This window comes from Phaenicophaeus curvirostris, chromosome 2 (genome assembly GCF_032191515.1).
Source record: "Phaenicophaeus curvirostris isolate KB17595 chromosome 2, BPBGC_Pcur_1.0, whole genome shotgun sequence".
In the NCBI taxonomy this organism is placed as follows: Eukaryota; Metazoa; Chordata; class Aves; order Cuculiformes; family Cuculidae; genus Phaenicophaeus; species Phaenicophaeus curvirostris.
In genome coordinates, this window is record NC_091393.1 from 101,471,293 (window position 1) to 101,486,204 (window position 14,912).

The following is a 14,912-nucleotide window of genomic DNA, read 5'->3' on the forward strand; positions in this document are numbered from 1 at the left end:
GCGGGAGCCTGCCGGGCGCGCGCCGCGCCGCCGCCATTTTACCCCGGCTGCCGCCCCGCCCCGGGCTGGGAGAGGCGGGGCGAAAGGGAAGCGGGGGGAGGAGGAGGAGGAGGGGCTCGTCCGCCTTCGCCTCCCGCCCGGTCGGAAACTGCCGAGCCGAGCCTGAGCGCCCCGTCCGCCCGCCCGCCCTCCCCGCCTCCCTCCTCCTTCCTCCCCCTCGGCAAAATGGCGGCGCGCGGAGCCGCTGGAGCCGCCGAGTGACTCGGCTTCTCCTCCCGCCGCCGCCTCATTTGCATCGATCAGCCGCCCCATCCCCCCCCCCCCACCCGCCTCACCCGGCCCGGCCCCCGCCTCTGCCCTTCCCTCCCCCGCGCTGACCCCCGCCCCGGCCCCCATCAATCACCGATCGGCGGCTCCGCGCGGATCAATCAATGGTCGGGAGGAGGCGGCGGCGGCGGCTGCTGCTGTTAATGAACAATGTGTGAGAGCTGCGCCGAGCTGCTGGAGGTGTTAAACGAGAGTAAGTGCGGCCGGCGCCGCTCGCCCCGGGACCCCCGCGCCCCTGCCCCCGGCCCGGCCCGGGCCGGGCCTCCCCGCCCCGGGAGAGCCTGCCCCGCGGCGGCCTTCGCACAGCCGGCCCGCCCCTTCCCCCCCGCCCCCCTCCCGTCCCGTCGCAGCCCTTTCCCATCTTATGCCATTTCGTCCCTTTTCTCACATCTCATCCCTCTCCCCCCCATCCCATGCTATCTCACCTCATCCATTTTCTCCCATCCCATCCCTTTTCCTCCTATCCCATCCCTTTCCCCCCATCCCATTCTATCCCATCTCACGTCTTGCCTCCATCCCATCCAATCCCATCCTCTTCCCCCCCATCCCATCTCATTCCTTCTGTCCCATGCCTTCCCTTCCCTCCATGCCATCCCTTCCTCCCCTCATCCCATCTCATGGCATCCCCATCCCTTTTCTCTCCCCATCCCATCCCTTTTCTCTCCCCATCCCATCCCTTTTCTCTCCCCATCCCATCCCTTTTCTCTCCCCATCCCATCCCTTTTCTCACCCTATCCCATCCCTTTTCTCACCCTATCCCTTTTCTCACCCTATCCCTTTTCTCACCCCATCCCTCCCCATCCTATCCCTTTTTCCCTAATCCTGTCTCTTCCAATCCCTTGCTTTTTTCTCTCATCCCACCCCTTTTCCCCCCATGCCCTCCCATCCCACCCCTCTCCCCCGTTCCCGGTGTCTTCCCGGCCCCTGTTCCCTGGCGCTGCTCGGCGGCTGCCGAGGCCTGCGCGGGGTCTCTTTTAAGCAGCAGGGAAGGCGGCTCTGACGAGTGATGCTGCCTCCCTCCTCCTCGGCGGTGGGGCAGGAGGGAGGAGGTGTCTGTCGGGGACCTGTTTGTTTTTTTTTTTTTCTTTCCAAAGTGGCTGCTTGGCTGTGAGGGAAGCGGCGCCTGAAGGAGCCTGGCTCAGCTTTGGGAGGGCCGGGAAAGTGGGGGGAAGGAGCTCCTGCTGCTTCGCTTTAGGGGTGGTCTCTTGCTTCCTGCCGGTCTCCTCTTTACGGGTGTCACCTCTGCAGACGGGAATGTCGGAGGGTCAGTAATACAGCAGGTACCTGTTTCCAGTTTCGGCACGGAATGCCCTGTGCAGCAGGCCTTCTGTATCCATTGGAACCTGCTGTCAGTTCTCCGTGGTAGGCAAGGTACCTTCCTAGCTTCTCGGAGGCTTGTCTCTGTACTACTTCATGAACAAAGGCTAAAAAACATTATCTGTAGAGATGCTGAGGAATCCAGTGAACTTATCGGTTGTAGTTTATGATTAGCGGGAAGTTCGGCTGTCTCAAACTTTAAACGCTTTTCGTCATTGCACACTGCGGTCTGCTTAGGGGTGAATTGTATTCCAATAAAGCGAAGCTAGAACAGGATTTCTGTAGAGTTGTCTTCTTTCTTAACTCTTAGGAGGCCCAATTGCATCTCGCGTTTGTTCTTTCCTAAGGTATACGAGTAGAAACTATGGTGGTTGAATATTGGTCTTTTTCTTGCTGGGGAAATGCAATATTTGGTGATGGCCAGTGTTTTATTTGATAAGGAAAAAGGTATGTGTAAAACTAACTTTCCAGGGAGCCCAGAGGCTGGGATAAATCAGAGTATAATGTTAACATCAGAGAATTGTTGGGTTGTTAAAATTGTTTGCCAAGTTTGGCGAAGCGTGTACTTCCAATATCTTGTTTTGAGCAATCGTTTTGATGTTTACTTAATTTAGCATGCATATCTTATCTTTGCTGACTGTAGAGGTGCAGAATACGTTTGTATCATGGACTGAATGCTTATTTAAACAGTAGGTTCAAAATAAGACTTAACTATCAGCCATGTACTGACAACAGCTGTTTGTTAGAAGAGATAACTGCTTGGTTTTGATGGGTTGATAAATAATCATTGTTTAGACTTCATCAAGATTGGTATGATCAAATAAAAAAAAGTTGTAATGTTAAATTTGATGTTTCAAAAATCTCTGAAATTCCAGTGTGAACCATTTTAAGGTAGTTGAGCAGCAAGATGTTCCCTTATAGGTAAAGCAATATCTTAAATCACTTCAACAGTTTTTTATTTTTTAATATCTAACTAAGATATAGATAATTTAATAGTTCTGTATAATTCGAGATGTAAACTGATTCATGAAAAGGAAATTCGACTTTCTAAGTCAGGTTTATTAGGGAAATTGTGTGCCACTATTGCTATTTAGTTAACTTCCAGAAGTGCTGGTCAGCTAACATTAGGTTCTGCCTTCCATTCAGAGAAACAAGCCTTCTTTAAATAAACATAACTATTTTGTGTGTGTGTTTGGATACAAAGACATGTATGGTGGTGCCTTGTATGTGCCACCTGCCATCTCGCTGTGTGCGAATGAGTTGAGGCAGGTATACTCCCTTCTGTAACTTCTGAGTTGCGCTAGTTGCATTTCATAAGTAAGAAGTAAAGGTAATGTTAAGCCTTGGTTTTTAAAACACTGCAGCAAGAATGAAAAGTGGTAGTGAAGAATGAGGTCATGCCCAAAATGTGTGAGGCAGGGACTGCCAGCAGTTTCCTTTTCGGCCTGCCGAGCATTTGGGATGGCCACTTCACTGAAACTCCTGAAACAGTGCTTTGAAAGAGGTCCAGGAAACATAAGCAAGTTTGTTTTAGAGATTTCTTGCTAAACTAAACATTTTTACACTAAACATTTACCCTTATGTTTACAAAATAATTATTTTGTATCAGATACATCACTTAGAAAGTGAACTGACTAACAACTCTTACTGTATTGTTTTGAAAAGAACATGTGGGAAGCTCCAGTTTTCTTCAGAAGTTACCAACTTATGGATGACAGATGGAATTGAACAACTCTGCAAACACCCAGGTGTAATTTTATTATACTAGCTCCACTTTAAGATGCTAGAATATTAATCCACACCCCATAACAGTGTGCAGAGTTGGAGTTGTCTAGCAGTGACCTTGCTAGAGCTCAGTATGAGACTCCAGGTCCTTAGGTCTGATTTTGCGACAGGCAGTCAGTGAGGCTGCTGCTGTGACACTGCTGAGGGCCCTTGGAGGGCTTGTGGTACTGGAAACTTATCTTTTGGCCAAGGGTCTGTATGTATGCATGTATATATTTAACACAAAGGTCTGCTGCTGTGCTTAAGCACGAGAAGCAGATTCTATTTCATGACAGAAGCAGCAGTGTTGGTGTGTTGTTTTCTTGGTTTTTCCCTCTTGCAGCATCTTTATTTTCAGCATTTGATCTAAGTATGAAGCTCAGTAAATTCCCTGCTCTTGAAGCTATTTCCTGAGAAGTAGTAGTAGTTTCAAGTTATGATTTGATCCAGGAACTCAATAAAACACAAATTCCTATATGAAATGCCCAGGATTTAAAGCAGTTTTGCGTTGCAAGATGGTCTATTGGTCACTCAGAGAGAATAGTTTCACTGACTGCCCTAGGTATGTTAGCATCCTTTATGTTTTCCCAGGTGATGGTTTAATAGAAGTCTGTTGAAAGTCTGGTCTGATTTCTGAATTAGTCTTCCACGTTATAAAGATTTTTAGTAGCCTTGAATAGAGAGGAAAAAAAAAAAAGAAGAGGATACAGCTGTTTACTTTTTAAGCTGAGAGGACTTACTTACAAAGAACTTTAGGATTCTCATAGCAGTAATTACAGGGCCTCATTTAGATGTACACACTTTCTGTAGGAAAAGTGCATCGAGGACGTGCTTTTATGCTGATTTACAGCATTCTGTATCCCAAAATGAACCCTGATGTTGACACACTGTACATACCTTTGTTTTTTTGGAATGCCAATTCTTGTCAGTCTAGAAGGGATTAGATTGAGTTTCATTTGTTCTGCAGGAATATTTATGTTACTGTGTTGTTGTCCAGAGGCCCTGATCAGGATAGTTCTGTTTTGCCAAGCACTGTGCAGCTATCCCGGTCTTAACCCTAAAGTAAGCAAGAAAATGCAAAAATGTTAATGTTAAAAGCTTCTTTTTCTGTCTTGAATCTTTTACAGCACAATTTTGCAGGTTACTGTGTCATACCTGAAGCTAATGTAATAGTTTGAGCTACCTGTAGAACCCTGCTGTCACTGGACACTTCCACAGGCTTCACTTGGAAGTGTGGAGTAGCTGGTGCTCAGTAATAAGTGTTTGTTCAGTGTAAGAATGTCCTTGTGAGCCTGGGAATCCCTCTTCTTAGCTTTCTTAGTGGAAATCTAGTTCCCAGACACATCCCAAGTTGTGCTTGTAGTCCTGGATGTGGCACGTCCCAGAGAGCCTGACTGGGCTCGGTTGCCTAAGAGGCTTTCCTTTGGGACTGCAGCTGGTGTTGATGCGTGTTGACTTAAAACTCGGTAGATGGCTTTGGTTTAAGTTTGTTTTGTTCTTATTGTTTAGTTTGTTTTTTTAATAAAAGTAAGAAAAAAAATTACAACATGGAAAAGTAGGTGTTATTATACAGCGGCAGTTGTAGTTTTTGGTAACTTTGGCAGGCCTAGGTTATTTCCAGGTTTTGGTTTCTGGGAACTGTTTTCTTCCCAGCTTTCTGCTTCACTTTCTTCAGTGATTGTGTCTTTAGCCTGTTTTTTTTGGTGGTTTTTTTTTTGATTTTATTTTTGTTGTGCTAGCAGTTCTGGAACCTTATAAAACCAGTTCATGTCGATGAATAGAGACTTGTAGGTATTATTCTATTAGACAAGCTTGCAGGCCATTTTCCTCATTTTTTTCTTAAGCCTTCAGTAAAACATAAAAAAACCCCAAACAAAAAAAAAACCACTTAGTTTTCTCAAGCACTGGGGATGGATATAGACTAATATTGTAGTTCTCTGTCTGTTATCACTGGCAGCTGGCCTGCAGAACTGCTCCTAATATGATCAGGTCCTTAAAACACTTAAGATACTGGAGCGCTTTACTGTTTGTAAAACAGTAAAACATCCTGAATTTGGATGCACAAGATGCTTGACTTGACTTCTTGTGGCATAGTTCAGGCATTTAGGAAGTACAAAGAGTAGACATAGAGGTAGAGTGATGCTGTCTGCCTTGAGGTAGGTAAGAAATTGAAGTATTCCAAAACTTTGCAGATTCGGTTTGCTCTGGAGAGGATGAATATTTTGTGCTGTGAATATTCATTTATTATTTTAGACGTTGGGTATGTGTTTTAACAAGATTACTACAAATATTGCATAATTAACATCACTTGGTCTACAAGAGCTGCTGTTACTTATTTAGTGGTTGTCTGTAAGCTTCAGTATTGATTGTTTGACTGCCTCTAGTGTTCTGTGCAGATCTAATGTTTCATTTGACTGTTTGGTGATTCTTCTTGTGCCAAACTGTAAAACAGTTGTCTCTGTTATGTGGCTTTTTTTTCCCCCCCTTTTTAAAAGATTCATGTTTTCTTTCCACTTACATGATATTTCCGTGTTCCGAACCTCCACAGAGACTCCATGGAGGAGTTATTGGCATAACTGCCCAACTTTATTATGCTAACCTAAATCTTATACTGTCTCCTGTTGAACAAGAGCAGATCAATTGTTTATAAAACCTTAAATCAAATCAGTAGTTTTTTCATGTTTACTTTTGTCTTTGGCCCTTTTTAAGGGCACGAACAACCAGACTTAAAGGAAAATGAAAATAACTTATACTTTATAGCAAAATTGCCAGTATAGCTTTATTGCCAAATTGCAGTTGTCATGGACTGTGGTGAAGTGCTGCTCTGAATGAGTCAGAGTAATTGGAGGGAAAAAATGGAAGGAGGCACCTGTATTCTTTCTAATAGTGAACTTTCTAAAGCAAAAGGGAAGGTGGCACCGAGATAAAGTTGCTTCAACTTGTTCATAATTGTGAAGCAGTTGAAGGAATAACTCTGACTTTAATAGCTAAAAGTCTTCTATTTTTGGAAAGATACTTCAGCTTTTGTTGTGTGCAGTGATTTTGGTTCACGTCAGTTGATGTGATCAGAAATGATTTTGTCCTGAAACTTTTCCTGCTCAGGCTGCTGAAGACTGGTTCTTTCTCATTGCTCAAGCCGCTTGATCACTGATGCTGAAGATTAGTTACGTAAATCCCATTCTGCTGAGTTTTCTTGTGAGTTACGGACCATTGACATTTATTTTCTGAGGTCTTTGTATACAGGGAGGTCTTGTGTTGGATAAGTACTTGTTACAGTATCATTAAAGCTTAAGAAAGCTGTGGAAGCCAACATCCTTAGGTTTCTTACCACATGTAATATCAAGGAAATTCATTCCTTTATTTGTCATAGAGATTCTCATATTTTATGCTGCGGGTCCTCTCAGCTTTCCTAGCAAGGGGCCTGTGCAGACTCTACAGTTATATTTCTGCTTAGTTGTGTGAATAACTTCAAGGAGAGTCAAGAATGAAAGAAAAGCATCCCTTGCTTTGTTTATTTGTTTGTCTGTTTTGAAAAAATATTTGGCTAGAACTTGAAGCCATCTTGTTTCCTGTGTAGGAAAACCTCCTTTTAGATTCCTTCCCTACTCCATACCTTTTGCTACTGTATGGCTTTTGCTCTGTAAGGGTAGTCTTCAAGCTATGCAACTCCCAAACAGTTCCTGAGACATGCCCAAGATTATATGTTTTAGGCTATCCTGGATGATGTCAGTGTCAGTTGTTGAGAGACGCTACCTGTTCTAACTGTCCTTAGGTGTTCAGGTGCTGTGGAGCATAAAAGGGGCATTGTTGGTAAGAGGGTGCTTGGGCTGGAGAGCTGGAGCTGTGGCGAAGGGGCAGCACCTTGGAGAGCAGACGCTGGCCCCGTTCCCCTCTGCCTGCCCTGGACGTGCTGCCTTGGCTTTTGGACCACCTCTGGGTTTGTTTTCCGTTGAGGACCTTGTGTGGCTTCCAGGGATTATGAGACTCACCCTTTCTTTTAATTTGTACAATTCCTTTCTGCTTATTTTTCTTCCATGTTGAATAGTAAAATCTATTTCTTCAATGTTGATACTTAATTTTTCACTTTGTGGCTTTTGATTCCTTACTACTTTGATTTCTCTGTGTCGCTTCAGTTTACTTCTGGCTTCCTGTGCTCTAGTAACATTGAGTCAGAAAAGCAGATCTTGCTTCCTGGAATCGTGTCCTGTGGACAAGTGATAAGCAGTCTGCAATTTGGCATTTTAGGGATTGGAAAGGGAAAGCAGTGATGTTAAAGTGATGTTTACTACTTGGTTCCTATTATTTCTTGTATTTTCTTCTTGGAGTAGTTTTGTCTAAATACTTGTTTATATTCATGCTCTATCCTGTACCTTGTCTTTGCAGCTTTTCTGTTAGCTTTCAGAGTTATTTTTCTATTGATTTTTTTTTCTGTTTTTCAGTTTCCATTCTGTTTATTCCTGTGATGTTTCTGCTCTTTCCTCTATCCTTCATGACACTTAATTCTTCAGCGTTGCTGTATGTATAGTTCTGTCTTCATGTTACTGTTTCCTTTAACAGGCTTCCGTAATATTTTTTTTTTTCCCCTTTCCAGTATTCTTTTGATTGACTGTACAGGTCTGATTCAGAAAAGGTGAGAAGTACCAGAGTCAGAAGTTGCCTATGGATGATGGCAGTGCTACATTGGTGTCTTGGTGCTTCTAACAAGTCCTGTTAAGTCTCCCACCGTACAAAAGGGAGTTAATTAGTGAGGGAGTGAGAGATTATCTTTGTAGAATGGCTTTTATGATGTACTTTTTTTTTTTTTAAATACCTTTTCTATTGTAGCTCATCTGTTTTACCAGCTCAGGTATCTAATAAGTAGTGATTTTTGCAGCCTAAGCTATGCATTTATAGTTGTTACAACGTTGGGATAACCTGAAAAATAATCTTACCATCTTCAGGAGCAAGGGGTTGTGATGATTACTGAATGCTGCCTATACTAACAGCATGCTGCAGTTAAACATGCTTGTGGTTATTTAGTCTCTATTGTTTAGGCATATGTTCTGCTAATTTCTTTTTTCATTTTGTGTAGTAAATGGGTGGTTTCTAGAATCTAATCTGTGCAGAAGCTGTTCCTTTCACTTTCTTCCTTTCCTTGTATGGGAATTGATTTGCAATCTGAAAGTTAAACGTGGACGTAAAACTCTGAGGATCTCTGTGGTTTCCTTAACACTTGGTTAAAATACCCAGCTTATTTGTAGTTTTACAAAGTTTTACTTTGGGGATTTTCCACATCCGTCTTGTATGGTGAAAGGTGAACTTGAGGCAGTTCGGTCCAAATGCATTACAAATATTTTCAGATATTATTAGAAGAGGAAATACTTACCCTGTGTATCTATATGTACTTGTATGAGTATGTATAGAATTCCTCTGGGAGATTCAGTTCTGGAACAACTGATGGAAGAAGTTGAAACAAGTCAGAAAAATTCTCTGTGGAAAAAACCTTTGAGTGTTGCCCTTTATTTAAGTAATTTGTAGAAGGTCTGTAAATAAGACTACAAAACTGCAGCATTTCTAGATCAGCATCCATGCAGTTCATCAGTTCCTGTCTATGAAGTGAGTGGCAAAGATTTTTTTGCCTCCTTTCACACTAGATTGAATAAGCCTCCAATTCACTGTACTGTTAAATTAATATGACTTCCACCTGAGTTTTTAATCTATGTAGTGGTATGCAGAAACAGGGAAAAGTTTTTGATGAAAACTAAAGCAAAGCAGGGCCCTGTGGTCTTAAATATGTTAGCCAAAAGGCTAGCTGTGTGCACTGCTCTTAAGTACAGTATGGGTTCCTTAAGAGCTGAGAATGTGTTGCTTCCATACATGCTGTGCTTGTGAGCAGGCAAGGATGGCATCTTGTACCTGCTTTTTGGCACTGGAGCTTCTCCAAGCCTTGAAAATGTTTTGTTGGGGTTTTTTTTTTGTTTTATTTAGATAAATAAATTTAGGCTGGACATTAGGAAAAAATTTTTCACAGAAAGGGTCATTGGGCACTGGAACAGGCTACCCAGGGAGGTGGTTGATTCACCTTCCCTGGAGGTGTTTAAGGCACAGGTGGACGAGGTGCTAAGGGGCATGGTTTAGTGTTTGATAGGAATGGTTGGACTCGATGATCTGGTGGGTCTCTTCCAACCTGGTTATTCTATGATTCTATGATTTTCACTTCTTCCAGCTATAGCACTTCACTTTTAATTTCTCATTTTGTGTAAAACTAGTGCCCTCAAACCATGAAGTATTTCTCTATATTTACAAGGGCGGAAGACCTGCTTTTTGAGCTGCAGCTGGGTTTTTCTTGCGAAGGGAGTCTGTTAGCCTTGTAGGTGTTCCTCTGTAAGAAGTCATGGGTACAAGAAGTGTAGAAGTTGCCTGGTAGTAGCATGTGTGCTTTATGCTGTGTTGTGCAACTTTTGTTGTCTTGATCTCTCTGCTGTGCTTCTCTTCACTCATTTCTGGGAAGATCTGATAACTTTTAATGACAGCTTGTCAGAAGTGGTCAGTTGTCCGTTTATATATTTGTGGCATGTAACTGTTAAGTTCTTCATGATTTACATTACAATACAAACCCCTCTTTTTTCACCACTAGCAGAATTATTTTTTAAGTCTGTGTGTGAACCAAAAAAACTGGTATTTTTCAGAGTCGTGTTCTGCCAGTAGTCTCTGCTTTTTGCATTCTAAGCTCTCTGGGCATCAACAAAACTGTCAGTGCTTTCGTGATTCTTTCTGATTGGAGAAGCTATAAACAATGCTGCAAGTGGACAATGTCTTGTTTGCAAGGGGGGACAACTCCAGAAAAGCTGTAGAAGGACCAGAGTATCAAAATCTAGTGGGGAGTCTGGGAAATGGTCTGTCTGTGAAAGGCTTGCATAGCACGACTTCTGCCACCATTTTCAGTCACCTGGTGTGTCGGACAGGAGGTATACAGTGGTGTTACATTCTAGGCTAGCAGCCAGCAGTTGATGCAAGAGTCTAAACAACTTTTATTTTTCCTTCTTTTGCTTGGAAGTAGTATAGGACAGCACTGGAGAGTAAGCTTCAAAAGCTTGATAAAATAAGTTCTTTTGCTTCATTTAAGGATGATCAATGCAGTAAATTCTTCACTGCGTTGGCCAGTGTCTGACTTACTTCACTGTGAGGAATACACTATTACTACTGTACTTAGAGTTGAACTAGTATTTTTGTTCTCTGAGCTTCTTTCATGATCTTTGAAACTAAACTTTTTACTACTAAGTTTGATGTCATAAGTCTTGTTGCTTTATCTGCTGATATAATATTTGAGTAGATACGGTCTGATTGAGTTTGTCAAATGTGAGTGAACTTCTCAGCACTGACGTAGAAACTCACAAAGTCTTAACAACAGTGGTAGTATGAGTCTTTCCAATGTGTTTCCAGAGTTGGCTTTGTACATTATTTTTAGCCATAGTAACAGCTGTCCGCCTGTGCGCATTTGCTGATATGTGACTTGCAGAATGTTTGTGTGTATCAAAATGACACCTGTGAATATGTTTTCTGATTAGAGGGGATGCTTGTCATGAAACTTAACTGCAGTCTTGGATATACTTGCATAGACCATAGGCATTGTTTTCAGCAATCACTCATTTCTTTCTGTCTACTAGCTTTCAAAAAAAAATCATATGTTATGCAGTAGCCAATAGATGACTGAATACACCACGTTTCAGTGAATTATTAAATACTGATTATCTAGTGAAAATGAGTGCAAAATTTGTGTCTATGTTTGAAAGTTGTGAGATAATGCAACTTTGCTGCTTCCCTGTCCTTTCTTAATATTCTTTTCTCCTTTTTGAATGAGGGTTGCTTTTTTCTATGTTGACAAAAACAAATAATGCCTTGGAGTTCAAATACTCACAACCTCTTCTTGGGCTTTCAGCGAACTGCCTGAAGCTCCGTTTAGTAGAATGACCCATTGTCCATTTATCTATCTTATCTCCTTCTTTAAGCAGGCTCAAATACATTTTACAAGAAATAAATTAACCATATTTGCCTCTTACAGATTTTGTCCGTGAAACCTGTAGCACAGTCATCAGGTGCTCCTGTTATAAACCTGCTGGTGATTTGTTGCTTCTTACTGGCTGTGGTAGCTCAGTTGAGGGGCTAGCCTTTTCTTTCTGGTTGTGGAGGAAAAGCGATTGTTTTCTGTAGCTGATGTGTAGTGTGCCAAATAGTACAGCTGAACTAATTCTCAAGGTCCTCTGTGGAAAAGAAAGTGCTTCCTGGAGTAGGTATTTTGATTTTCACATTCTTTGCTACTTTTAATTAAGACTAATAGAAAACCTCTTTAGCTTTTGGAACCTTGTTCTTGCAATTAAATCTTTGTTCTACTTATAAAATAGTTTGATAAACTTTGAGTTCTGTGTTCTGACCTTAAAGTAGTGTTTTAAAAATGTTCAGAGCTGGAGGATTTAAAGAAAAAATAATTCAAGCCCAGAGTAATTCAAGTAATGATGTTATTTTTTAAGTTCATTACTTTGTCAGAGCAGTAGTTTTGGCATTGACAGTGTCAGCTCTCGCTTCGATATTTACCTTGGAGCAGTTAGTGATAAGCTAGGAAATTCTGGTTTTCTGCAGTGCTTGTCCAGTCCTGAATTGATTCCTTAAGAAACTTGTAGTGGCCATTAAAATATGATGGTGAGCAGCCTGACTCCCCGTATCCAGTATACATTTTGGTGACGTCAAGCAGATGTGGTTGTATGGAAATACTACTTCAGTTGAGCTGGACTTTTATTAAAAGAACTATACTAACTTTATGTTGAAGATGAAAATGCACTTTTCCTAAAATGATAACATCTTATCTTGCAGTCAAAGACAACTTATGGTATTGAGTTGAAATAGGACTCTGAAATGAGACTACTACTCCAGCAAGTGGCAGAAATGCTTTGAAATTGCTTTATAGGTTTTTTCTTCAGTAATATGTAACTTGCCTTTCCATGGAGAGGGAGGGCTGCAGTATCTTTGCTGCTGAAAATCCCGAGATAACAGAAGCATGAGGAGGTATGGTGCAAAGATACCATAGATCTTTTCATAGACACTTTCCATCTGAGATGACTAACAGCGAGTCACAGCTGATAAAGCCTGGTGGACCCAGGCTCACTCATGCTGTACCACCAGGCTGCTGCTTCACTCACTCAGACTTCATGAAAATGTAATGGCCTGGGCATCACACTGGACTTGAGCAGGCTTTTGTGCATTGCTGCTGCGTGATGCTAGGGTCAGTGAGCCCTTTCAGAAGCAGAGGGGTTGAAAAGTGCAATTGCTGAGACCCTTTGGGGTCATCTTGGGCCAGCAAAGCCAGAGCAATGTGCAGGTTGGCCCTTTTTTTTATTCTATTCACAGCCACATTAACTACAAGCTGATCTTTAGATCATTTTGTACCAGTGTTTAACCGATGCAGGCTCATTCTGCTCCTTACATGTTTCATTGTAGTCTTGTACTTTGCATCCATGCTACTGCTGGCTGGCTGGTTTTCCCACCACTGACATGACCCACCCTGAATTGGGTATTTCACACTCCCATGCAGTTCAGATCAAATTTCTACTGCTAGAGAGCACTGCATGGGTTCAGTTATTTGTGAACTTTGGACTGTGACGAAATGTGTGGGAACAGTGTGCATATACACAGCGTAGTAGCTTAGGCTTTGCTTTCTCTGAAAGTTGCAGTGGTGCTTCTGGACCTGAACTGCTAATGAAGCAGCATCATTGTGTTTAGGTTTGGACATGGTATATCTGAGAGTTTATTTGGACTGGAATTCGTCTGGATAGTTCTGGGTAGAACCAGCTCCAGTGTTTTAGGTGAATTATCAGCTGACAATTGAGATTTGGCTGCTGAAATTATTTTAAATTATTTTAAAAATAATTTCATGTGGAACTGTTCTCCTTGGAAGCAATTGCTGTGGCATGTCCTGTTTGGGAAGGTGAAAATCATAAGATGCTCTTAATAAGGATGCTTGTTGGCTTAAGTAGTTATCTATGGCCATTCTAAAGACGGCATTTTAACCCAAAGCAATCGTGACCTAGCAAGCTGAAAACTTTAGAATGGCAGCACTTTTGGAATTTCATACAGTTTTTCAGAGTCAGCTTCTGCTGTTTTGCTTCAGACTGTATTAGCATATTATAGTAAAAGGAAAATGAGTGCTTGCTGGAGACAATGAGGGAGACTGGATGGAAGCAGAAATGTAGAGGTTAAAACAGAGAGAACTTGATATTTTCAGGGAGACGGGGATGTACGAAAAGGCAGCAGTTACCTAAGGTAAACTGATTTGCCGTGTCCTGGTGAAGTTGTATCATAAAAGTGCTGTCTAGCTGCTGAACATACCAAGGTTTGTGGTACTCCTAGTTGTGTCACTGTGGGATACCAAATTAAACATCGGAATAGCGAATTAAAACTCTTCAGTCCCTTGCGATTGAACAGTGGCTATGTGGAGTTATCCAGGTGCTCAGTAACCAGCAGATGACTGGTTTAGGGGATACTTCAGGGATCAGTTATAACTGCTTTTTCCTTACTCTTTTGAGTAGCTTCTCTATTTCCATTCATAAGACAGACAACAGTGTTGTTTAGACTTGCAAACCTTTGTCAGATTTGTTGAAATTGCTTTTATGTTGGGAAGTTTCAAGTGTCTGACAGAGGCCAGCAACTTGATCACAGTTAGTTTTTTCTAAGGAAATGAGACTTCAAAAGAGTTACCAGTTCCAGTTATTATGTTGTCTCTGTAATACTTTCTTTGTAATCTCCATATACTTTGTAATCAAAAATTTGCAGGGAAGAAATATATTTATGAAGTTTGAGCATTTATAAATATAAGAAATGTAGAATTCAGTTGAGGTGTAAAACGATTCATGTGTGCTATGTGGTGGGAGTGGATGTAGTTACCTGTAATGCTGTCCTGTAGTGGTGTGATGAGGGCGGGCATCGACAACTCGGTATCATAAAAATATCTTAAAGGCACTCAGAAGCATCTTAACAATATGGTTATAGAATTCTGTTACTGCAGTATGTTGGGCATCAGATCTGATTTTTTTCTTAAGTTTGCCTGGCATTTGAACAGTGTTTCCAATACTGAAGAATTAACTTGTTTTTTTTTTTATTTGATTGACATTCTACAATAGTGTTTCAGCACTTGTTGGTTATATGTATCTAGTTAGTGCTCTGGGGCACTTCTCTTTTATGGAGGTTGAGGAGTGGGAAGTAGATTTCTTTCTCACTGAAAAGTTGCAGAGAAGCTTGGACAGTTTAACTATCACCATTGAACTTCAAATTGACACTGTCCTTTTAGATGCTTGTCAAAGATAGCTTTGAAAAGGTCTGAAGAAGAACTCTTGTGAATAAATATAAGGCAACCATGAATTCTTTATAATAAAGAAGGAGTAATTCTTACAAATGAAAGTAGAAAGGGAATGGGTGAAGCTAAGCTGTGGCTATCATCTTATTTGCCATTGATCATAAACAAAAAGCCCCTCCTA

General features: G+C 41.7%; 1 protein-coding gene across 2 annotated transcripts in view; it reads left to right on the forward strand.

Moving 5' to 3' along the window:
* Positions 1–362: 362 nt before the first annotated feature.
* Positions 363–14,912, forward strand: part of USP34 (ubiquitin specific peptidase 34) — a 142,889-nt gene continuing 128,339 nt past the window's right edge. For both annotated transcript variants that reach the window (XM_069850171.1, XM_069850170.1), the window contains exon 1: positions 363–520. In XM_069850171.1, the coding sequence (XP_069706272.1) occupies positions 478–520 (43 nt within the window). In that variant the 5' untranslated portion in view covers positions 363–477. The remainder of the gene's footprint in view (positions 521–14,912) is intronic.